This window comes from Dipodomys ordii, unplaced genomic scaffold, assembly GCF_000151885.1.
Source record: "Dipodomys ordii isolate 6190 unplaced genomic scaffold, Dord_2.0 Scaffold15, whole genome shotgun sequence".
NCBI lineage: Eukaryota > Metazoa > Chordata > Mammalia > Rodentia > Heteromyidae > Dipodomys > Dipodomys ordii.
In genome coordinates, this window is record NW_012267231.1 from 15654608 (window position 1) to 15680276 (window position 25669).

The following is a 25669-nucleotide window of genomic DNA, read 5'->3' on the forward strand; positions in this document are numbered from 1 at the left end:
GCTACCTTGGGTCCATGAGGATACCACTGCCCACATTCCTACCAATGAGCAGGAGGCATTAAGTTCGTGGACAGAGCCTCCTGACTTTGCTATTGACCGCTGAGGCCCCCAGGGTCAGGAAAGCTCTTCTGCCACTATACACAGCTTTCCATGCGAATCCTAGGACTGAGAAGCAAATGCAGACTTTGCAAATTCTGCAGAGGGGGTGAAGAATGGCAGGCTGCTGGATCATAGCTGACACACAGCGCTCTTCAAGGGCACTGATAAACTGGAGGTCATCCACAAAAAAGGACACGGGGCCATCAGGAGGGCAGGCCAGAGGCTCACCAATCATTGCTGGTCTCTGACTGAAATCCTTCCACCACCACCCCCCCCCCCAGGCCTGTTCTGCATGGCTCCTTAGAGCAGAAAAATTAAGGTCTGTTGTCCTAACTAATCAGGTAGGCTGAGATCTGAGGATCACAGTTCAACGCCAACCAAGGCAGGAAAGTCCAGGAGAGTCTCATCTCCAGTGAACCACCAAAAAGCTAGAAGTACAGCTGTGGCACAAGTGGTAGAGCATCAGCCTTGAGTGAAAAGCTAAGGGACAGTGCCCAGGCCCTGAATTCAGGCTCCAAGGCTGACACACGCCAATTATAATGATGATGATGAATAAGTAAGAGGTAGCTTCAGGGTAAGCTTTTTGTTCCAGGGGATAGCAGAGGCCAACCGATCATGACTAGAGATGGTGTGGATGGATTGGATTGGACCCCAAGTGCCTTTCCCCCCAGGTCTTTCCCCAAATGAACCCAAACATGTGAGAGACCAAGGCCACAATCTGGGACATGGTACAGGGGACGGAGCGCACAGCCAGAGGCAAGGTGGTGGCCCCGGTCCTGCTGGCACTGTGGTTCGGGTTGTGGTTGGGTTCTTCCACAGCTCTTGTACTGACACCTTCTGGACAGGGGAAGCCCTGCTGCTCATGACTGGCATTGGTACAAGAATAAGCAAGCACCAGCTGGGTGCTGGTGACTCATGCCTGTAATCCTAGCTACTCAGGAGGCTGAGATCTGAGGATCATGGTTCAAAGCCAGCCTGGGCAGGAAAGTCTATAAAACTCGTATCTCTTAAGGAGCCACCAAAAAGTTAGAAGGGGGAGCTGTGGCACAAGGGGTAGAGTGCTAGCTTTGAGTGAAAAGGCTCAGGGACAGTGCTCAGACCGAGTTCAAGGCCCAGGACTGGTGTGTGCGCATGCGCGTGCGCACACACTAGTAAGCATTGAAGAACTTGGCATAGAGGAGATCAGGATAGAGACAAAGACCCTTTCAGAAGGCTTGGGGAAGCAGGGAGCTCATCTGCAGGGTTAGCACCCCTGACCTCACATCCCCTGGCTAGTCCGAGTGGGGGACATCTCAGAAGCATGAGCCTCTCTTGGCAACAGAACAGCCACCCTAAAAAAATGGCAGCAGCATGGGCGGGTCCCCCCAAACCACCAGCATCTGGAGGGAAGGAGGGCTACTGGTAGAAACTTGCCCCCAAGGCCAACATGGCTACCACACAGCATGCCAGGGATCCTCTGTTCTCTGCCTAGACCCAGGGGCCGGCCCCGCTCCAATGGCACACACCCTACCTGCCCCCCCCCCCCCACCAGCTCACACCAGCCAGCATCGCCAAGCACAGGACAAAGTGGGAGAGTTGAGAGTCAGGTGTATTTGGGGGAGGTGGGAGGGAGGGAGCTTTGTGAGCGCCTCTTGCTCAGGCCTTGCTCAGGCTGAGCTGGGGCTTCATCATGGGGTTCACGGGGCTCCCCCGGCAAAAATGAGCTCCAAGGCCGCCTGGATGTCGCCCCCAGTGGCCTGCAGGGCCCGCAGACTCAGCTCATCATCCTGGATGCCCATGTCACGCAGCTGCTGCAGCTGAGGCCGCCACTGGCTCTGTGGAAAGACCCAGAAGGCAGAAGGCAGTTAACGGCAAGGAAGGGAGGTAGGAGGCCCCAGGAATAGGGCTGGCTGAAAAGATAGGCTTGAGGTTTAAGAGAGGAAACGCCATGTTTTTCAGTGAAAGAAATCAAGAGAGGGCTGGGGATGTGGCTCAAGTGATGGAGCGCCTGCTCCAGGTCCTGAGTTCAAATCCCAGGATTACCAAAGGGGGAAAAAAATCAAACAGAAGGCACAAATTATTCAATGTTTAAATCAGAAAAGATTACTTTTTCTCCTCTATCTGCACATGCGTGTGCATACACACACACACACACACACACACACACACACACACAAATGAGAGGGAGATAATTTTGTCAGTCGTGGGGCTTGAACTCTGGGTCTGGGCACTGTCCCTCAGCTCTTCAGCTCAAGGGGAGCACTCTACCACTTGAGCCACAGCGCCACCTCTTGTATTCTGGTGATTGAGTGGAGATAAGAGTCTCACAGACTTTGTCCTGCCAGGGCTGGCTTTGAACCTCGATCCTCAGATCTCAGCCTCTTGAGTAGATAGGATTACAGGTGTGAGCCACCAGCACCCGCAAATGCATGAGATTTTATCTCCAGAAAAATCTGGAAAAAACTGAACGTGGTATTGTGGCTCAGTTGGTAGAGCAGTTTCTTTGAACAAAAGATGTTCAGGGACAGCACTCAAGCCCTACAACCAGAAAAAAAAAAAAAAAAGGAAAAAAGAAAGCTAAGGACATGCTTCAAGTGGAAGAGCACCTGCCTAGCAAGCTAGAGTTCAAACCCTAGTACTGACAAAGAAACAAAAAAACCAAAAGGAAACAAACCCTCCCACTGAAAGCCAGAAAACAAATACAAATAACTAGTTTCATTTTCTAACACCCACTCCTACCCTAAGACAACCAATTTTACATCCTTTGAGAAAATACATTTATTCCTATGTTTATCCTTTTCTTACCCTGTTCTACATCCTCCCTTACCCCTTTGGGTTATGTTTTTATTTTTGTTTTCCCCCCTCTTTCATGCGATCAATTTATCCCAGAGAAGTTCCCATGCTGGCACACAGAGTGGCACTGGGGTTTGAACTCAGCCTCACCCTAGCTAGGCAGGAGCTCTAGTGCTGAGCCACACCTCCAGCCCTGTTTTCCCTCTGGTTATTTCTGAGATAGGGTCTCCCTTCCCATCTGGGTGTATGCCTGGACTTCAATTCGCCGACTGTAGGCTTCTTGTTATCTGTAGGCTTCTTGTAATGTGCCGGGGTTCACAGGCATGTACGATCACATGCAGCTTCCCTCCCGTGACCTTTCTGCCTAGGTTCGCCTCAAACTGCGATCCTCTCGATCTCAGCCTCCCACATAGCTTGGGAGGACAATCACTATGCCCAGCTATGGATTGAGAATGCGGGGTGGGGAGTGGAAGCTAGTGGAGGAGGGTCTCCTGAACTTTTCTTTCCTTTTGCCAGTCCTGGGGCTTGAACTCAGGGCCTGGGCACTGTCCCTGAGCTTCTTTTGCTCAAGGCCAGCAATCTACTACTTGAGCCACAGCACCACTTCTGGTGTGTGTATGTACCACACTTTTCTGTGTATGTGGTACTGAGGAATCGAACCCAGGGCTTCATGCATGCTAGGCAAGTACTCTACCACTGAGCCACCTTCCCAGCCCCTCTCCTGAACCTTTCTGCTCAGGCTGCCTTGAACTAAAATTCCCCCAATATTTTAGCCACCCCAGTAGTTGAGGGCTACAGGCATGAGTCAAACACCTTAGCCAGACTTTTGGGGTTTTTGTTTTTCTTTTACACAGGCTCTTACTATGTAGCTCAGATGGGCCTTGAACTTGAGATCTTCCTGACTCAACTTCCCAGGTACTAAGATTAAAGGTATATGCCTCCATACCCAGCAACAGTCAGTCATGGGGCTTGGACTCTGGGCCTGGCACTGTCCCTCAACTCTCCAGCTCAAGGCCAGTGCTCTACTACTTGAGCCACAGCGCCACTTTTGGTTTTCTGGTGGTTTATTGGAGATAACCGTTTAATGGACTTTCCTGCCTAGGCTGGCTTTGAACCTCAATCCTCAGATCTCAGCCTCCTGAGTAGCTAGGATTACAGGCATGAGCCACCATGCCTGGCACAAAGAACTTATTTAATAATCATATAATATTCTAACTCAATCTTTTGGCATGGTAAGTAATGCCCCAGAGACAATGCAACTATCATTTTCTACATGTGCACACATTTTCCTGGTCAAATTCTGAGAATTGGGACTGCTGGGAACTACTGACCTTACAGATATCTGAACTTCCTTTTCAAGAACAGCTTGCTCATATCCTTCGCTCACTTTTCATTGGAATTACAGGGCTGAAATTTCTAGACCTCTATACATCAGGAAGACTTTACATCTTACTGTTGGCCTCTAGACTTGGCTGATGGGAATTAGTTTTGTTTTCTGTCTTTTTTTAGACTTTACTTTTTTGTACCAGTCCTGGGACTTGAACTCAAGGCCTGGCACTGTCCTTGAGCTTTTTTGCTCAAGGCCAGCACTCTTTTTTTTTTTTTGGGTCCGGTCGTGGGCCTGAACTCTGGGCCTGGGTGCTGTCCCTCAGCTCTTCAGCTCAAGGCGAGCGCTCTACCACTTGAGCCACAGCGCCACTTCTGGCTTTTTTCTTTTTGCTAATGTGGTGCTGAGGAATCGAACCCAGGGCCTCATGCATGCAAGGCAAACGCTCTACCACTGAGCCACCTTCCCAGCCCAAGGCCAGCACTCTTATCAGTTGAGCCACAGCTCCATTTTGGGCCTTTTGGTGGCTAATTGGAGACAGAGTCTCATGGACTTTCCTGTCCTGAACTAGGATCCTCAGATCTCAGCCTCCTGAGTTGCTAGGATTATAGGCATGAGCCACTAGAGTGTTTTCTGGACTTGCTTTGTCAGGCAGTTTTCAAATTCACAAACTCCAAGTGTATTCACTTTTATTTGTTGGCTCTTGGGATTCTAAGTTTCAGCCATGAAAGGCCTTCTCTACTGTAAGGATTTCAAGAAACCTACATTTCCTTCCAGTATCTTCCTGGCTTCATCAATAGCTACCTCATGAGCAGAGGGAAATGCATGCCCATATGTGGAGCGAGAAGGCAGGGAAGGCTCTGAGTGAGGCCCAGCCAAGAAAGCAGGCATGGAACTCACTCTGAGCCCCAGAACCTGGATCCAGGGATGCAAGCCCAGAATAAACGTGTACAATGCTTAGTTGGTGCTCATTGAGTGAATGAATGAATGAATGAATACTTGACTACAACAATGACTACCCAAGTCAAGAAATGAAGGGCTGGGTGCCTGTGGTTCAGGCCTGTCATCCTAGCTACTCAGGAGGCTGAGATCTAAGGATCTCAGTTCACAGCCAGCTCAGGCAGGAAAGTCTGTGGAAACTCTTATTCTTCATTAAATAGCAGAAAGACAGACATGGACCTGTGGCTCAAGTAGTAGAGTGCCAGCCTTAAACAAAAAAGGTAAGGGAGCTGGGCTCCAGTGACTCACATATATAATCCTAGCTACTCAGGAGGCTGAGATTTGAGGATTGTAGTTCAAAGCCAGCCTGGGCAGGAAAGTCTGTGACACTTTTTTTTTTTTTGTGGGGGGGCCCGGTCGTGGGGCCTGTACTCTGGGCCTGGGCGCTGTCCCTCAGCTCTTCAGCTCAAGGCTAGCGCTTTACCACTTGAGCCACAGCACCACTTCCGGCTTTTATCTTTTTGCTTATGTGGTGCTGAGGAATCAAACCCAGGGCCTCATGCATGCAAGGCAAGCGCTCAACCATCTTCCCAGCCCCAAGTCTGTGACACTCTTATCTCCAATAAACCACCAGAAAAACGGAAGTGGCACTGTGGCTCAAGTGGTAGAGCGCTAGCCTTGAGCTGAAGAGCTCGGGGACAGCGCCCAGGCCCAGAGTTCAAATCCCATGACTGATAAAAAAAAAAAAAAAGAAAGCTAAGGGAACAACATGCTGTCCTGAGGTTAAGCCCTAAGACTGGCACAAAAACTAAACAGGGAGTAGTGATATGGCTCGGGTGGCAGAATGCCAGCAGGAGCATTATGTGCTGAGTTTGAGTCCCAGTTTTGGGATAGGAGGGGGAGGGAACAAACCCAAAGAGTCTTCACAGAACCCAGGAAGTGCGGCAGACTTACCTGGAGGCTGGGCTGCCCGGAGGCCTGCAGGGCATGCTGGAGGGCCTGGCTGAAGAGGTCGTTGGTAATGGGTGTCCCTGACTGGACACCAGAGGACATCGGAGAGGTCCCCGAGGAATGGCCCTGGAGACAAACGTGCAGTCAGAGTGGCCCTCAGAGCCAGCTCAGCCTCCCGAGTTACCACCGAGCTCACACGGCCCACAATACTCCTGGGGAACTTCACTCCCATGAGGCTGCTGTAGCCCAAAAGCTACACAGGCAGGAAATGGGTCCATTCTCTTCCATTCCAGGGAAACGGACACAGAGCCCCCAAGCCCCAGACAAGACCCTAGGGCCCTAGAACTGGTGGGGGGCCAGCTGTGGAAGCAATGATGCCTAAACTCTACTAAGGATGAAGACATAGGGGCTGGCCAGGCCCGGGCTAAACCCTGGGGTGGCCCCGATTGCAGGGTTCTTTTGAGAGCAGATCTAGCACTAGGGTTAGCAAAGGCTCCCCAGGGTGGGGGGGGGTGGGGGAAAACACCCCCTTAAGGCCCGTCCTTGCCCTCCCCAGGCCTCTCTCTTACCTGGGTGCCGGGGGTGGGTGTGTGGGAGCTGCTCTCGGGCGTGCTGGCCAAGGCCAGCGCAGTGGCTAGCTCGCTCTGGGTTATGGGCCGGGGCCCCGCTGCCCCACTGTACCCCAGAGAGGCTGGACGGGAGCTGGGTGTGCTGCTAGAGGGCGTGGACCGGGTGCTCTGGAAAAGATGGCACCCAAAATCAGAGGCGGGGCAGTGAGAAGGTCGCAAGAGAATGCCACCCCCACGCCAAAACCAGCCGAGGCGATCCTCCAAGCCCCCAAAGGAATATTAGTATGGCGTGAATATGACTCCCCACAGCCACCCCCCCCCCACACACACCCCAGGAGAGCCCAGCGCTACACTTCCCAGCCCTGGGAGTGCCGGATCCCAGGGAGAGCGCCCCTTCTCCCCCCAAGGGCCAGCAGTTAGCCACTCACGGGGTGAAAGTCATCCTCCTCGTCTGAGAGCCCTTCGAACAGGAAGCCACCTGGAGGAGAGGGAACAGACTCCAAGAGGGAGAACAGGAAGGCCCAGGCGCGGCTCCAGATCACAGCTCAAGCTCCTCTCCAAATTCCTACCTCCTCGCTCCCGTTGGAAAATTACAGGACAGATGCACTTCCTGACTCAAACCGAGCGCTCCCAAGGAACGCCCTCTGCCAACGCTATACATAGCCGCCGAGGAAAGTGAGTCCCTGGGCCGTTACCAGCTCCCTGGGGGCCTCACCTGGCATCTCCCGGTACGAGCTGGACGGCACGCTCCGGGAAGAGGAGTCAGCTCCCGGCATCGGGGTGCTGCCTGCTACCGAGTGCAGAACCAAGATGATGGCATTGACCAATGCTGGGTGAGCGGGCACCAACCTAGATGGGGGGGATGGGGGAACGACAAGCGCTTTGGCTCGGGTCACATGACTCAGAAGCGAAGAACAAGCCAAGTGCGGTGGCTCATGCCTGCCATCCAAGCTATTCCAGAGGTTGAGACCTGAGGATCATGGCTTAAAACCAGCCCAGACAGGAAAGTCCATGAGACTCTTTTGAACTCTGGGCCTGGGCGCTGTCCCTGAGCTCTTCAGCTCAAGGTCAGTGCTCTACCACTTGAGCCACAGCACCACTTCCGGTTTTCTGGTGGTTCATTGGAGGTAAGAGTTTCTCGGACTTTCCTGCCCGGGCTGGCTTTGAACTGAGATTCTCAGATCTCAGCTTCCTGAGTAGCTAGGATTACAGGCATGAGCCACTGGCCCCTGGCTGAGGTAGAAGCTCAAGTGGTAGAGCTCTAGCCTTGAGTTAAAAAGCTAAAGGAGTTCAAGCCCAAGGGTCAGCACCCGCCAAAAAAGAGAAAAGAAAAGAAACAAAGAACATCCTTGTTTACAATCATCCAGCTTTTGAGATCTGCTATAGATCTGTCACCTCTGCTTCAAGCAAGGCATGATGGGAAAGACAGGTAGGCCCAAGGTGCAGTATCCATGTCTATGGTTGCACCAGGCAACCATAGACAGCACCCCACCCTTTTTTTTTTGATTGACAGGAAAGTTCATTGGGGTACACTCCCAGGTGAACTCCCTGGTCAGGATCAGATAGGGCACACAGAGTCTGGTTGTAGCAGGGTTTATAGGGTCAGGGTCAGCAGGAACTTTTAGCATGTAACTTGTTTTGCAAGTCTGAACGGTTTGGGGCCAGTACCCCCGAAGAATGACTGGGACAGTGATGTATAAGGAAGTGGCTTTTCTCGGCTGCCTCTGCCCTCCAGCAGCCTGATGACAGCCCCTTTTTTATCCTAGGGGACAGAGCCTCTGCTGTCCCTTCCACACCTAACACTCGATTACTTTTCCTAGCTTAAAATCTGTGAAAGGTTCCTATTAGTTGGGTGTGGTAGCTCATACCTGTAATCTGAGAAACTCAAGAGGCTGAGAAAGCCAGCCACGCAACTCTTATCTCCAATGAACCACTGAAAAAGCTGTAAGTGGAGATGTGGCTCAAGTGGTAGAGTGCCGGCCTTGACCACAATACCTCAGGGACAGCACCCAGGCCCCGAGTTCATCAAACTGCAGGACCCCCAGATCTCCCCAAAGAGGGGAAGGAATGTGGAGACCAGAATGCACGAGGGCTCATGCTGAAACAATGATGGCCAGCCCATGCCTAGGCAGCCATCAGCTCTGAGCTCTAGAACCTGACTTCCACAGCTCCTGGCACACGGAACCCTCCCCTTGAACAAACGTGGCTGTGTCCTGGCCCTCTACACAGCTTTGCCACATTCATAGTCAGAAGGCAGACTAGACACGGACAGGGTGAGCACCACTCCCACAGCAGAATCTAGCGACAATGAGGCAGAAGTGATACTTACGTATCCAGCATGTTGGGGTCAGCAAAGACGGAGAAGAGGTCTTTGTCCTGGAGGACCCCTGAAAATGAGCAGAGAGCCCCTCAGACAGAGGGACGGATCCAAGAGGGATGTTCATCTTATTTTTGGTGCTGGTCTTGGGACTGAACTCAAGGCCTGGTTACTATCACTGAGCTCTTTTGCTCAAGGCTAGCGCTCTATCACTTGAGCCACAGCGCCACTTGCAGTTTTCTGGTAGTTCACTGGAGGTAAGAGTCTCAGAATTTCCTGCCCTGAGCTGGCTTTGAACCCCAATCCTCAAATCTCAGCCTCCTGAGTAGCTAGGATAACAGGCATAAACCACTGGAGCATGGCTACCTACTTTTTTATACAGTGTACACTGGTTATAATGACTGCATTTCCACCCTTCTTCTCTCTGTTTGTGTCTCCTCTTGTCCTCTCTACTACATGATGAAGCACATCTTGATTAGTCCATCTTTCTCCAAGACCAGTGAGATTCCCACCCCCCTCCAAAAAAAAGGGATAGTGGGAATCTCTTTAGGGCCAATGCCTTCTCATTTTGTTTCCTTGGATCTTCGCTTATGCTTACCCAGAGCAATGGGGTCACTGCTGAGGCCTGGGGTCGCCACAATGATCTGATCCAGCGATTCCTTATTGCTGAGCATCTTAAAAACCTGCAAGAAAAATGGGTGGGGGGGAGTGGTTTACTCTTCCAACTAGCCTACCTTTCATCAAATGCCCACCGCTAAAGAACTTCCTCAAGCCAGGCGTTGTGGCTCAAGCCTATAATCCAAGCTACTCAGGAGGCTAAGGTCTGAGAAGGAAAGTCTGAAGCCAATGGGGCAAAAGAGTCCATGAAGCTGGGCACCGGTGGTTCATGCCTGTCATCCTAGCTACTCAGGAGACTGAGATCTGGGGATCATGGTTCAAAGCCAGTCTGGGCAGGAAAGTCTGTGAGACTCTTTATCTCCAATTAATCACCAGAAAATCGGATGTGGCGCTGTGGCTTGAATAGTAGAGCACTAGCCTTGAGCTGAATTGCTCAGGGACAGTGTTCAGGCCCAGAGTTCAAGCCTACAACCACCACCAACAACAACAAAAAAAGGAAAAAGAAAAGAAAAGGAAAAAGAAAAAAGAAGTCCATGAGGCTCTTATTTCCAATTAACTACCCCAAAAGCCAGATATGGAGCTGTGGCTCAAAGTGGTAGACCATTAGCCTTGAGCACAAAAATTCAGGAACAGTGCCCAGGCCGAGTTCAAGCCTCAGAATTGGCACAAAAAGAAAGAATAAAAGAGGAAGGGAAGGAGGGAGAAAAGGAGGGAAAGAGGGAGTTAAAGAGGGAGGGGGAAAAAGAGGGAGGGGGAACAGAAAAAGATGAGAGAGGGAGGGAAAGAGGGAGGGAGAGAAGGAAGGAGGGAGAGGGAGGGAAAGAGGAAGTAGGAGGGTGACAGAGGGAGGGAAGGAAAAGAGAGGAAGGGGGGGAGTCGGGGGAAGAGGGAGGGAAAGGAAGGAAGGAAATCCACAGTAAACCTCCTCCACCCCATATTCCCACTACTTCTAAAATAAAATCTTGCACGAGAAAGCCAATAACAAAAGCTCCCCTAAGCCCTGGCCCATCTGTACACAATTACATCTGTTGGTGGGAAGTTCACGCTGTACTAATGCTGGGTTAATTCGGCCCGTCAATTCTCCCACAGAGAGACAGCAGCCCATTTCCCCAGGGAGGAACTTCACACTAAAGAGCCGCAGGCGGGCAGCTCAGCCACGGTCCCAGCACGGGGGCCCTTCAGAAATTACCTAGGACCCTCTGCCTCACTATATTCAGCCCACCAGGCCAGTCTGAGGAGGGGGTGTATCATTATCATTGGAGAGAACTAACAGCCATCGCCTGGCTGAGACCCGCTCTTTGGGGCGGGGCGGGGAGACACAGGGCTCCAGGGAGGCCCACAGCCATGGCAGAAACTCCCAGAGGAACTCTGAGTTGCCATGGAAATGGGCTGCCAGCTCCCACTCCCGACCACTCGCCAACACACCCTCATGCTCTCGACTGCAATTCAGGCATGTCATACTCACCGCCTCCCGGTAGGAGGAGCTGCTGTGCAAGGCAGTGTGCAGGACCCGGAACTCCCTCTGGGCGGCGACTTTGTCCACAGGTTCTGGAGGAGAAGACATTCATTGACCCTACAGGCCCGGACCCTGTCCCCCTCAGGGCTGGAAGAACATCATGGCAGCCTACGACTCGGTGCGGCCTGGCCTACACATTCCCTTCCCTCCTCACAGTGGCTCACGCCTGTCATCCTAGCTATTCAGGAGGCTGAGTGGTTCAATGCCAGCCCCAGGCAGGAAAGTCCATGAGACTCTTATCTCCAATGAAGCACCAGCAAAAAGCCAGAAGTACAGCTGAGGCTCAAGGGGTAGAATATCAGCTTTGAGTGAAAAAGCTCAGGGAAAGCACCAGCACTGAGTTCAAGCCCAGTACCAGCACCAAAAAAAGGGAAAAACTTGGTTGGTGACAGTGATATGAAAAATGCAATGTTTTTTTTCAGAGATAGCCAGTAGAGAAACAAATCCAAGTTCCAGCAGTGAGAAGTCTTGTCACTCCCCGCTTACACTTGAAAAAAAAAGGAAGAATATATAATCAACTCAGAAGACTTATGCAGAAATTTGAAAAAAAAAAGTATACTGCAATCTTGACAACATAGCACTCTGCTGACACAATATGTTAAGAGAAAGAAATAGAATGCAAAGTGGTATGCGCATTCTCTGAACTATAAAATGTGTCAGTGTGCATATGGTCCAAGGTTGGTGAGGACAAGAAGAGCAGTATTCAGCAAACATTAGTCCGGGGAAACTATGTCCTCGTCCATATTTCCATGTTTCTTTAAGTCTTTAAAAAAAAAGAAGGAAGGGGCACTGTGGCTCAAGTGATAGAGAGCTCACTTTGAACTGAAGAGTTCAGGGACAGTGCCCAGGCCCAGAGTTCAAGCCCCATGAGTGACAAAAAAAAAAAAAAAAGAAAGAACGAACGAAAGAAAAGAAGGAAGGAAGGAAGGAATTGATCCACTAAGAAGTGGTGCTATGGCTCAAGTGGTAGAGAGGTCACCTTGAACTGAAGAGCTTAGGGACAGAGCCCAGGCCCAGAGTTCAAGCCCATGACTGACAAAAGCAAAGCAAAACAACAACAACAACAAAACCCTAAACTTTCTTAGGGGGCCCCAATGGCTCATGCCTGTCATTCTAGCTACTCAGGAGGTTGCGATCTGAGGATGGAGGTTCAAAGTCAGCCTGGGCAGGAAAAGCTGTGAAACTCTTATCTCCAATAAACAACCAGAAAACCAGAAGTGGCACTGTGGCTCAGCATTGAGCTGAAGAGCTGAGGGACAGTGCTTGGGCCCATGACAGACCAAAAAAAAAAAAAAGAAGAAAAAGAAAAAGAAAATACAAGAAGCCAGGAGCCCATGGCTCACACCTGTCATCCTTGCTACATAAGAAGCAAGATCTAAGCCGGGCGCTGGTGGCTCACGCCTGTAATCCTAGCTACTCAGGAGGCTGAGGTCTGAGGATCGAGGTTCAAAGCCAGCCCGGGCAGGAGAGACCGTGAGACTCCTATCTCCAATAAACCACCAGAAAACCGGAAGTGGCGCTGTAGCTCAAGTGGTAGAGTGCTTGCCTTGAGCTGAAGAGCTGAGGGACAGTGCCCAGGCCCAGAGTTCAAGCCCCATGACCGAAAAAAAAAAAAAAAAAAAAAAGAAGCAAGATCTGAGGATCACAATTTGAAGCAAGCCTGGCAGAAAAGTCCTTCTGAGACTCTCATCCCAAAAAAGCTGGAAATGGGGGCTGGGAAGGTGTCTCAATGGTAGAGTGCTTGCTTTGTATGCATGAGGCCCTGGGTTCGATTCCTCAGCACCACATAAACAGAAAAAGCCAGAAGTGGATCTGTGGCTCAAGTGGTAGAGCGCTAGCCTTGAGCTGAAGAGCTGAAGGATAGTGGCCAGGCCTAGAGTTCAGGCCCCACGAAAAAAAGCTGGAAATGGTGCTTTGGCTCAAGTGGAAAAGCACTAGCCTTGGGCCTACAGAGGCTCAGGAATATCACTTAGGCCAAATTCATACTCTAGGACCAGCCAAAAAAAAAAAGAGAGTCAACAACTAGGCTGTTTGTAATTCAGTAAGCAATTTAAGTATCACCTAATACCATACACCATTTCAATAAATCACCCCTTTGTTTTACCCAGGCTTAGGCTTTAAGAACACTCCACCCTTCCCTTTGGAGATATTCTAGAAGCTCTGCCCATCTGACTAAGGGCCAGCCCTGACTTACCTGGTTTCTGATCGGGCTCAGGCCAGGACTTGCGCAGAACGTGCACTGTGGACCCTGGCTGAATGCCGTAGAAGTCGAGTGTCTGGTCATCTTTCAGCTTACGGCCACAGTAGATTAGGTCTGAAAAACAAAAAGAGATGTCTGCTTCCATTTTGCTGATGGAGAATGTCTACTCTTTAAAAGGAGATACTCTGTAGGTGCTGGTGGCTCACACCTGACATCCTAGCTACTCAGGAGGCTGAGATCTGCGGATCTCAATTCCAAGCCAGCCAAGAAACTCCTATCTCCAATTAATTACTAAAAAAACAAAAGCCAGAAGTGAGGTGTGGCTCAAGTGGTAGTATGCCAGCCTTGATCAGAAAAGCCAAGCAAGATCACTAGGCCCTGGGTTCAAGCCTCAGTACCAGCACACAAAAAAGTTTGTAGTTGATAATAGGTGTTAATATGCTCATTAATAGGAGTATCCGTGTGTGTGTGTGTGTGTGTGTCTGTGTCCTGGGACTTGAATTCAGAGCCTAGGCACTGTCTCTTAGCTTTTTGGCCAAAACTGGTACTCTACTATGAGTCACAGCTCCACTTCTGGATTTTTGGTGATTAATTGAAGAATGTCACAGACTTTTTTTGATCGTCTAGCTTCAAATTTTGATCCTCAGCTCCCAGCCTCCTGAGTCACTAGGTCTATAGGTGTGAACCACCAGCACTTACCTTTCATTTCCTTTTCCTGCTGTGTTCCTTTCTCATCAACCAAACGAACAAAAACCCATCTAACCATCCCTCAAGACTTAAGGAATACAGTTAGGAACCTCCCTTGATTAAAAATTTCTTCCCTAGACCCAGCCCAAACTTGGACGTTAAAAAAAAGAAAAAAGAAAGAGGTGGGCGCCAGTGGCTCACGCCTGTCATCCTAGCTACTCAGGAGGCTGAGATCTGAGGATCGCAGTTCAAAGCCAGCCAGAAAAGTCTGAGTCTCTTATCTCCAATTAACCACCAGAAAACTGGAAGTGTTGCTGTGGCTCAAGTGGTAGAGTGCTAGCCTTGAGCCTAAGAGCTGAGGGACAGCGCCCAGGCCAGAGTTCAAGACCCACAACTGAAAACAAAAAACAAACACTATGTTGATAACAACTTGGGGGGGGGGAGGAAGGAGTTGGGGAGGTGGGGAGGGAAGGGATGGTAGGGGAAAAACAAAGTAGGAGGTAACAATGCTCGATAGGAAATGTACTCATTACCTTACTGGTGTAACTGTAACCCCTCTATACAGTATTTTTACAATAAAAAACATAAAAACAGAAATGGAGCTGTGACACAAGTGTTAGAACACTAGTGTTTAGCAAAAGGAGCTAAGAGACAGCACCAAGGTCCTGATTTCAAGTCAAATGACTAATCAAAACCATACACACGCCGGGCGCTGGTGGCTCATGCCTGTAATCCTAGCTACTCAGGAGGTTGAGACCTGAGGATGGAGATTCAAAGACAGCCTGGGCAGGAAAGACCGTGAGCCTCCTATCGCCAATAAACCACCAGAAAAAACCGGAAGTGGCGCTGTAGCTCAAGTGGTAGAGCGCTTGCCTTGAGCTGAACAGCTGATGGACAGCGCCCAGGCCCAGAGTTCAAGACCCACGACTGACAAAAAAAATCAACAACCATACACACACATACACACACACACCTCACCTCCCAGGCACTGATGGCTTACACCTGTAATCCTAGCTCCTTGGGAGGCTGAGATCGGAGGATCCTGATTCAAAGCCAGCCTGGGCAGGAAAGTCCATGAGACTTTTAATCTCCAAAACATTTTTGTTGCTGTTGTTTGTTGGTTGTGGAGCTTGAACTCTGGGCCTGGGCACTGTCCCTCAGCCCTTCAGCTCAAGGCAAGCACTACTTACAGTTTTCTGAGTGGTTTATTGGAGACACTGACTTTCCTGCCCCAGGCCCCGGCTGGCTTTGAACTGTGATCATCACATTTCAGCCTCCTGAGTAGCTGGGATTACAGGCATGAGCCACCGGCAGAACCCAGATTCCAATACATTTTTTAAAAGTGGGGCACCAGTGGCTCACGTCTGTAATTCTAGTTACCCAGGAGACTGAGATCTGAGGATCATGGTTCAAAGCCAGTGATGGCAGGAAAGTGTGTGAGACTCTTATCTCCAATAAGCCATCAGAAAACCGGAAGTAGCATTGTGGCTCAAGTGGTAGAGCGCTCGCCTTGAGCTGAAGAGAGCAGGGACAGTGTCCAGGCCCAGAGTTCAAGCCCCACAACCAACCGACCAACAACAACCAGAAAAAGCCAGGAAGAAAAAGACATTAAAGGGATCTGCATAGGGAAAGAAGTTAAATTATCTCCTTTTGCAGATGACATGATACTATACTTTCATGATCCCAAAAATTCCATCTCCAGAAGGTGGCTCAGTGGTAGAGCACTTGCCTTGCATGACTGAGGCCCTGGGTTCAATTCCTCAGCACCATATAAGAAAAAAGCTGGAAGTGGTGCTGTGGCTCAAGTGGTAGAGCGCTAGCCTTGAGCTGAAGAGCTGAGGGACAGCGCACAGGCCCAGAGTTCAAGCTCCACAACTGACAACAAAAAACAAAACAAAAAAACCAAAAAAACAAAAACTCCTAGAAATTATAAATCACTTCGGCAAAGTAGCAGGATACAAAATCAACCCACAAAAATCAGTCACCATCCTGTACACTGACAATGTACAAGCAGGGAGGGAAATAAAGGAAGCAACCCCATTCACAATAACCTCCCAAAAAATAAAATATTTAGGAATTAACCTAACCAAAGATGTAAAAGAACTATTTAATGAGAACTATAAAAAGTTAAAGAAAGAAATTACAGAAGACACTAGGAAATGGAAAGACCTTCCATGCTCTTGGATAGGCAGACTTAATATAGTGAAAATGGCAATACTGCCAAAATTAATATACAAATCCAATGCAAATCCTATTAAAACCCCAATGACTGTACATTTCTGAAATATAGAAAACAGTCCAAAAATTCATATGGAACAACAAAAGACCTAGAATAGCCAAGACAAATTCTAGGGAAAAAAAAGACAACATGGGAGGGATCTCGATGCCGAACTTCAAAACTCTACTATAGAGCCATAATAACAAAGACAGCATGGTACTGGCACCAAAACAGACCCGAAGACCAATGGAATAGAATAGAATATCCAGAAATAAAACCACATACCTACAGTCAGCTGATATTTGGCAAAGGAGCCAAAGACATACAATGGAAGAAACACAGCCTCTTCAACCACTGGTGCTGGGAAAACTGGTCGGCCACATGCAGAAGATTAAAAGTGGACCCCAGCCTATCACCATGCACCAACATCAACTCAAAATGGATTAAAGACCTTAATATCAAACCTGAATCTCTGAAACTACTGCAGGATAGAGCAGGAGAGACACTTGAACTTATAAGCACAGGGCTGGGAAGGTGGCTCAGTGGTAGAGCGCTTGCCTTGCATGACTGAGGCCCTGGGTTCGATTCCTCAGCACCACATAAGAAAAAAGAAAAAAGCTGTAAGTGGCGCTGTGGCTCAAGCAGTAGAGTGCTAGCCTTGAGCTGAAGAGCTGAGGGACAGCGTTCAGGCCCCACAACTGGACCCCCCCCCCAAAAAAAGAAAAAGAACTTATAGGCACAGGCAGGAACTTCCTGAACAGAGTCCCAGGGTCACAACAAATTGGAGAGACTAGACAAATGGGACTACCTTTCTGCACAGCTAAAACTATAGCAACTAAGCTAGAAAGACAACCAACTAATTGGAAAAAAATATTTACTAGCAGTATATCAGACAAGGGGTTAATATCCAGTATATACAGGGAACTCAAGAAACTAATCCCTCCCAAACCTAACAAACCAATTACTAAATGGGCAAGGGAACTAAAGAGAGACTTCTCAGAAGAAGAGATAAAAATGGCAAGAAATACATGAGGAAATGTTCACCATCCCTGGTTGTGAAGGAAATGCAAATAAAGACAACCCTGAGATACCACCTTACCCCAGTCAGAATGGCCCACATCCTCAAGTCAGCCAACAACAAATGCTGGAGGGGATGCGGAGAAAGAGGAACCCTATTACACTGCTGGTGGGAATGTACACTTATACAACCACTTTAGAAAGCAGTGTGGAGGCTCCTCAGCAAGCGAAATATTGACCTCCCTTATGACCCAGTCATACCACTTCTAGGCATCTATCCTGAACAACAGGAACCAGTATACAAGAACACATGCACCTCCATGTTTATTGCAGCACTGTTCACAATAGCCAGGATATGGAAACAACCCAGATGTCCCACCACAGATGAATGGATCCAAAAATTGTGGTATCTATACACAATGGAATATTATGCAGTCATTAGAAACGACAAAATAATGGCATTTGCAGGGAAATGGATGGAGCTAGAAGGAATCATGTTGAGCGAGGTAAGCCAAGTGCAAAGAGACAAATGGCACATGGTCTCCCTGATGAGTGGATGTTAAATCCAAAATGTTAGGTGATACGACAAAATTAACAGGACTTAAGAAACAAAGGACTTCCACTCATTTGGTCAAATTACTACTAAATAACCCCATGCTGCTGATCACATGTATGGTATATATGTGTACACTAGAGGGGAACCAGGAAGACGATACAGAACTAGAGGGAATCAGGGAAAAACATACGACAGCAGGACCCATCAACTGCACTGGACATTGACCAAAGTGAGCTAAGCAATCAATGGCAGCGATGGGAGGGAGGGAACAAGTGGGAAAGAGGGAACAGCTGATGCTATGCAAAACAAAAGAAATGTACATATGATATCACCCAATGTGGAAGAAATAACTGTATCACAAAGCTCATAGAACCCATAAACGTTATAGACCATGATAGACAATTTGTTCTATGAAAGTTAGAATGTGTTTGTCACTTTAAATAAGCTTCACTATCCCACAATACTGTGAAATTTGGGAAATTATGTAACCACTTAATCATAATAAAAAATTTGAAAAAGAAAGAAGATCACAGTGACAAACTGCAAAAAAAAAAAAAAAAAGCCAGGAGTTGCAGTTGGGAATGTGGCTTACTGGCAGAATGCTTGCCTAGCATGTATGAAGCCCTGAGTTTGATTCCTTAGTACCATATAAACAGAAAAAGCTGGAAGTGGTATTGTGGCTCAAGTGGTAGCGTGCTAGCCTTGACCAAAAAGGAGCTCAGGGACAGTGCCCGGGTCTGGAGTTCAAGTCCCAGGGCTAGCAAAATAAATAAATAAATAAGCTCAACAGTATCATAATTAAGGAATTCTGTTATGATGTAACTCATAACAGCACATAACTGAAATGGTGGCCAATAGTTTAGTTCTGTCTGGGGTTCTGTGTCTCTCCTTACATAAAACAATACATTAATTTTGAAACATCAAATTCCAGTCCCTTAATTCACCCCTCCTCAGACAAGGTCTCTTATGTAGGCAGTTGGTCTCCAATCATGATTCTCCTGCCTCAGTCTCCCCAATGCCAAGATCACCATCATACCCAGCCACTCTTATACTCCAGAAGTATCCTCTCCCAAGAAGAGAGCAGAGCCACAGCCTGACCCCAGTCCACAGAGACTTACCAATCAGCTCAGGGTCTGGCACAGATTCCTGGAGTTTGCCGGCAATCAGCTGCTTTAGAAACGAAATACTATAGCCGCCTAGCGAATATTCGCCCAGTTCTGCCTCCGGCAACTGCAGAATTGACTTTGGAGCAAGTGGCTGGTCAGCCAGCTTCACTGCCAGATGCCAGTCTGAGAGAGACATCCTCTCTCTTTCTCGCTCTCTCTTTCTCCCTGTAAAAGAATAAATCTTTAGTGATTAATGGACGGACCACCCCATCCCACTTCTCGTGCAAATAGACTGAGACAAGAAGTACTGAGACACTGAGAAACCTGGGATTTCAACTCTCCAGGACTCGGTTTCTTCATCTTGAAAGAAGGCATAGGGCTGGGAAGGTGGCTCAGTGGTAGAGCGCTTGCCTTGCATGCTCGAGGCCCTGGGTTCGATTCCTCAGCACCACATAAGCAAAAAGAAAAAAGCCGGAAGTGGCACTGTGGCTCAAGTGGTAGAGTGCTAGCCTTGAGCTGAAGAGCTGAGGGACAGCACCCAGGCCCAGAGTTCAAGCCCCACAACCGGACCCAAAAAAAAAAAAAAAAGAAAGAAGGCATAAAATACCATTCAATTCAATAAGGGTGTTTGCCTGGTGGCTCATGCCTGTAATCCTAGCTACTCAGGAGGTTGAGATCTGAGGACCTCGGTTGAAAGCCAGCCTGGGCAAGAAAGTCCGTGATACTCTTATCTCCAATAAAGCACCAGAAAACCAGAAGTGGTGCTGTGGCTCAAGTGGTAGAACACTCATCTTGAGCTGAAGAGATGAGGCCCAGAGTTCAAGCTCCACAATCAACCAAAAGAAAAAAGAAAAAAAGAATAAAAGCTAGCTATTCAGGAGGCTGAGATCTGAGGATCATGTTTCAAAGCCAGTGGGGGCAGGAAAGTATAGGAGACTCTTATCTCCAATGAACCACCAGAATACTGAAAGTGGAGCTGTGTCTCAAAGTGGTAGAGTGCTAGCCTTGAGCAAAAGAGCTCAGGGTCAGCACCCAGGCCCTGAGTTCAAGCCCCATGACTGACCCCCCCAAAAAAATTGGGGTGTTGTGAGGTTTAAGGGAGATCATTTAACTTCCTCCCCTCACTATATTCCTTATTTCTGCCTTGCCTGCCACTTCCTTTCAAAGATCTATGCTAAGCAAGGTGCTGGTGCTCATACCTGTAATCCTAACTACTCAAGGTTGAGATATGAGGATCAAGATTGAAGCCAGCCCAGGCTGGAAAGTTGGTGAGACTCTCTATCTCCAATGAACCAGCAAAAAAGCCGGAAGTGGAGCTGTGGTTTAAGTGAAAGAGTACCAAGCAGCCCTGAGCACAAAAACCAAGCTAGAGTGCAAGGCCCTGAGTTTAAGCCCTAATGCCCACACAAAATATATTAATTAAATAAACGAAAGTATCTTTATAACAAGTTCTTGCCTCTCCCCACCAAAGATCTCTATTTTCCCTTAACACATTATTTTATTTTGTGCCAGTATCAGGGCTTCAATTCAGAGCCCCTAGGTCTGGTGCAAGTTTTTTTTTTTTTGGGGGGGGGGGCTGGTCATGGGCCTGAACTCTGGGCCTGGGCGCTGTCCCTCAGCTCTTCAGTTCAAGGCTAGCGCTCTACCACTTGAGCCACAGCGCCACTTCCAGCTTTTTTCTTTTTGCTTATGTGGTACTGAGGAATGGAACCCAGGGCCTCAGGCATGCAAGGCAAGCACTCTACCACTGAGCCACCTTCCCAGCCCCTGGTGCAAGTTTCTTATGCTCAGCAGCTGGCACTTAATCATTTGAGCCATGCCCTCCAGTTTGGCTTTTTGCAAGTTAATTAGATTCTCTCAACTTGTTCTGCTCAGTTGACTTTGAATCTCCATCCTCTATGTCTCAGCCTCCTGAATAGTCAGGATTACAGGCATTGAGCCACAATACACCTAGTTTTCGTTTCATCATGGGAATTGAATGCAGGGCCTGGGTGCTGTCCCTGAGCTTTTGTGCTCAAGGCTAGCACTCTACCACTTTGAGCCACAGTTTCACTTCAGGCTTTTTGCTGGTTCATTGGAAATCCAGAGTCACACAGTCTTTCCTGCCGGGGTTGGCTTCAAACCTGACCCTCAGACCTTAGCCTCCTCAGTAGCCAGGATGACAGATGTGAGCCACCAGCACCCTACCACAACACATTCCTTTAAAACAGATCTAACAGTCTTCTCTTCAGTTGTGGGGCCTGAACTCTGGCCTGGGTACTGTCCCTCAGCTCTTCAGCTCAAGCCTAGCGCTCTACCACTTGAGCCAAAGCACCACTTCCAGCTTTTTCTACTTATGTGGTGCTGAGGAATTGAACCCAGGGCCTCATGCATGCAAGCAATCTACCACTCAGTTACCTTCCCCACCCCTTAACTTCAGATCTTGGCTTCCAAATCCATTCACTCTGTCCACCATCAGTTTTCCTCCCCAACACATAAGCTCTTCTCCTAACAATGCTCTACTTTCCATGGAAGTCTCTCTCTCTCTCTCATCTGTCTTAGCAATATACTCCTACTGAGACCCACACAAATGCAACCTCTTTAAGATATCCTCTCTTCTTACCCATTCCCCTTACATTTCCTACTCCTCCAAGGCCAAAGGTGGATGCTCACAGACCTATTTACTTACCAAGTCTCCCCTTTCCTGTGCCCCACACCCTCTCATTTTTTTTTGTTTTGTCGGTTGTGGGGCTTGAACTCTGGACCTGGGCCTCGCTGTCCCTTAGCTCTTTAGCTCTTCAGCTCAAGGCCAGCGCTCTACCACTTGAGTCACAGCACCACTTCTGGTATTCTGGTGGTTAACTGGAGACAAGAGTCTCACGGACTTTCCTGCCCGGGCTGGTTTTGAACCATGATCCTGAGATCTCAGCCTCTTGAGTAACTAGGATTACAGACGTGAGCAACAGCTCAGGGACAGTTGCTCAGGGCCTTGAGTTCAAGACCCAGGACCGGCACCATGTTTGGTTTGAAGCCTCTGAAGGCAGACTAGATACGTTAATATCCTCCCCCAGGCCTGGCACACAGGTCTGCCTGGAAAACCAGTCCACAGCTCGGTGAGTGGAAGAGAAGTCGTAGTTACAGACACGATGGCTTCCAAAGAGACTGCGGGCCCCAGGGAGGAGGAAGGCCGTGGCCCCTTCGTGAACCGATCTCATAGCAATACCGTCCCCACTTGACAGCTTCTCAGCCCCTCAGAAAGGTGAAGCCGCCGGGCCCCAGGTCCCGAGGTCGTCATGGGGAGACGCGACCCCACCTCTCCCCGCAGAGCTAGTCACGTAGCGACCCCACGTAACACGCGCGCGCGACCCCGACAGCAGGGCCCTCTCACCCGTCCCGCGGAAGGAACCCGGCCGCAGAGTCGCCGGCGTAAACACTCGCTCAGACCCCTGTGGCCGGAAACCGGCGGCTCGCGCTGCATTCTGGGACTTGTAGTTTCTAAAACACCACCACCGCCACCACCGCTGTGGCCCCGCCCCCTGCGGCGAGTTGGCTGGCTAGGGATGCTACGTCATGGGGTTTCCGGTTCCCGGTAGGCGTGGTCTCTGAGTTCTCTACCAGCGCGGGCTTTTGCAGCCTCTGCGCGCGTCCGCGGTGGGGAGAGTCGGCTTCCCGGAGCACGGGGCGCCGGTGGAGGTAGGGGGGGATCTTGAGATGTGGGTTCCTCGGAGGAGGTGAACGGGAAGGAGGGGAGGGATACCTGTGCTGAGGCCTTGGCGGCGGACCCGCCGTTAAGGTTGCTTTTCCTCCCCGCGGGCTTCGCGCCGCCCGGGTGTGCGCGCGCCTCGTTGCTGATTTCCTGCAGGGGATTCACCTTTGGGGGGGGGCTCACGCGCACCCCCAAAACGCGGGAGCCGGTGGAAGGGTTGCGATTTCTTGCAGGGGATCCACCCGGGGTGGGAGGGGGTCTCACCTGTGAAAGAGAGGCGACTGGGCTGGTGGGGGGGGAGAGGGAAGGGGAGGGAGGGAGAGCGCTTGTCTCTCCGAGGAGGGGTTTTCATCACCTAGAGGGGCACAGGGCGGGAAGTTGTGTGGATTGGAGACTGACTCATGTTGTTTGTTGCGCCCAGATAAGGATCCCCAAAGACCACCAAGGAGCCGATTCCGCTGCAAGCACACGACAGTCGTTTATTGCAAGCTCGAGCCTGGACTCACAACGGGTGGAGAGCCTCGACTTCCAGTTTAGCAAGGGTAAGTTATTGGCTAGCCGCTAAGCAGCAAACTATGCTAACTGTGCTATCTTAAGAGACATCTGGGCCTGGGAAGGTGGCTCCGTGGTAGAGCGCTTGCCTTGCATGCATGAGGCCCTGGGTTCGATTCCTCAGCCCCACATAAGCAGAAAAAGCCGGAAGTCGCGCTGCCGCTCAAGTGGTAGAGCGCTAAGCCCTTGAGCTGAAGAGCTGAGGGACAGTGCGCAGGCCCAGAGTTCAGGCTCTACGACCAACCACAACAACAAAAAGGAAACATCTGGAGCTATAGGTACTTTCCTGTTGGTTACTGATTGGCTGTTGCTAGGGAGTTACCTGTCAGTGGGCTTTCAGTTTCTAACTGAAACTGCGCTTTGAAATCGGAACAGCTCATATTTTTCGGTCAAGGCTTTACAATGGGGTGCTTTTGGCAAGGGCCTTCAAGGTGGGGTCTGAATCTGAAATGGCTGTGCTTTGGCTAAGGGTTCTCAAAGGCAGCCGCCCAAACAGAAGATAAGGGGGGTCTGCAGTTTCCATTTGTGGCTGTAACTGACCTAATGGAATGTTGCTTCAAGGTGAGAGGGAGGAGACTGGTACTGGTTCCTCCTATTTGCCTAAACCGAAAGGGCCCTTTGTTGGCCAATGGGGGGGTGGGGAGGTCTGTTAGGCTAACATCTGCACCTCTAAAAGTGGGAACAGGTGGAAGGGTTGCTATCCTTTTTTTATTTTTATTTTTTTGCTGGTCGTGGGGCCTAAACTCTGGGCCTAGGCACTGTCCCTCAGCTCTTCAGCTCAAGGCAAGTGCTCTACCACTTGAGCCACAGCGCCACTTCAGTTTTCTGGTGGTTTATTGGAGATAAGAGTTTAACAGAGTTTCCTGCCTGGGCTGGCTTTGAACCAGGATCCTCAGATCTCAACCTTCTGGGTAGCTAGGATTACAGGCGTGAGCCACCAGCACCAGGCTTCCTATCTTTTTTTGTTTTTTTTGCCAGTGCTGGGGCTTGAACTCGGGGTCTGGGCACTGTCTCTGAGCTTCTTTTGCTCAAGGCTAGTACTCTCATCACTTGAGCCACAGTGCCACTTGGCTTTTTCTGTTTATGTGGTACTGAGGAATCAAACCCAGGGCTTTATGCATGTTAGGCATGAAAGACCCCAGACTCACTGGGATACTTCCTTCAACGGGAGGGCGCCCCAGGAACCAAGACTTCAAACCAGCAGATGCAGCAAGCAAGAGGAGTTTATTTGGCATTTGCGCAAACGGACTCTCTGTCCCTCACAGACAGGGAGTCCCAAGCAGAGGTTACAGACAATTTTAAAAGCGAAAACCACAAAATTAGCATGAAACACTTTTTGTGATACAATTGGCTCATGGGGTTGGTTTAAGGGGGGGATTTACATGGTTACAGGCTTATGATTGGTTGACATTTGGCTTAGCTTGCCAGGTGGTTGTTGTCAAGGTCTGTCCCGGGGATTGTTGAACTAAACTGGAACTGAAAGACATAAACTAAAACTAAAAAAGCATGTACTATCTGTTTTTGTCCTGGGGCGAGCTGACATTCGGACATCTGGGCCGGTCCGGCCGATATCCTTGAGTCACTGCCCAGTTTTATTTCCCAGGGAAGGGGTGGGGGGTTTGAATGCAAGCATGTTTACAGAAGCAAAGTCAGCAGTTAGCAAGTTAGTAAAAAAATGAGGTTTTTAATTTTTAACCCTTCAAGGCACTCTGCCACTAAGCCACATTCCCAGCCCCACTTTTTTTTTTCTTCTCCTCTTTGGTGTAGCTTTCTCACTCAAGGCTGGTGCTCTGCCACCTAGCCACACACCCCAGCTCTTTGGATTTTTTTGCTGGTTAATTGGAGGCAAGAGTTTCCAACAAAATAAATAAATAAAAATTTTAAATTGGGAGGTTAGATTTACATACCCAGAGAGAGGCTGGTGTTACAAGTAGGTGGTGTGGAAGGTACAGAGAACTCACTTTTCAGAAGACCAAAAGGGGAACTTTTGGCCCCTTGAAAAGAGGAACTGAAAATAAAAACCACCTTTTTCCTCAGGGGAGAGGTGCAAAATAGCTAACCACACAGATTTGAGTCTGCATTTTGTTACTAAAGAGATGAGGGGAGGTTACAAATGAGGTTCCAAAACTAGACTTTGTAAACCTGTAATCCTAGCTACTCAGGAGTCTGAGATCTGAGGATCACAGTTCAAAGCCAGCCCTTGCAGGAAGGCATGAGACTTTTACCAATAATTAATCACCAGAAGACAGGAAGTTGCACTGTGGCTCAAAGTGTAGAGTGCTAGCTATCCTTGATTGAAAGCACAGTGCCCAAGCTGGGCCCTGGTGACTCACACCTGTTAATCCTAGCTACTTAGAAGACTGAGATCTGAGGATCACAGTTCAAAGCTAAGGGCAGTCTCTGTGTCATGGGGCCTGAACTCTGGGCCTGGGTGCTGTCCCTCAGCTCAAGGCGAGCGCTCTACCACTTGAGCCACAGTGCCACTTCTGGCTTTTTTCTTTTTGCTTATGTGGTGCTGAGGAATCGAACCCAGGGCCTCA

At 49.4% G+C, this 25669-nt stretch overlaps 1 protein-coding gene across 2 annotated transcripts; it reads right to left on the reverse strand.

Annotated features, from left to right (window-relative positions):
* Positions 1–1669: 1669 nt before the first annotated feature.
* Ubl7 (ubiquitin-like 7) lies at positions 1670–22338 on the reverse strand. 2 transcript variants are annotated; one of them, XM_013011973.1, is made up of 11 exons: positions 22260–22338; positions 18905–19117; positions 13303–13422; positions 11058–11140; positions 9573–9657; positions 8987–9044; positions 7373–7506; positions 7086–7135; positions 6658–6825; positions 6092–6214; positions 1670–1913 (listed from the first exon to the last, which is right to left on the reverse strand). In XM_013011973.1, exons 2-11 carry the CDS (start codon positions 19086–19088, stop codon positions 1776–1778), a joined length of 1143 nt encoding a protein of 380 aa, XP_012867427.1. In that variant the 5' UTR covers positions 19089–19117; positions 22260–22338; the 3' UTR covers positions 1670–1775. The 2 variants fall into 2 exon arrangements, with proteins under 2 accessions (XP_012867427.1, XP_012867428.1); XM_013011974.1 differs by lacking the exon at positions 22260–22338 and adding an exon at positions 22185–22259.
* Positions 22339–25669: the final 3331 nt, after the last annotated feature.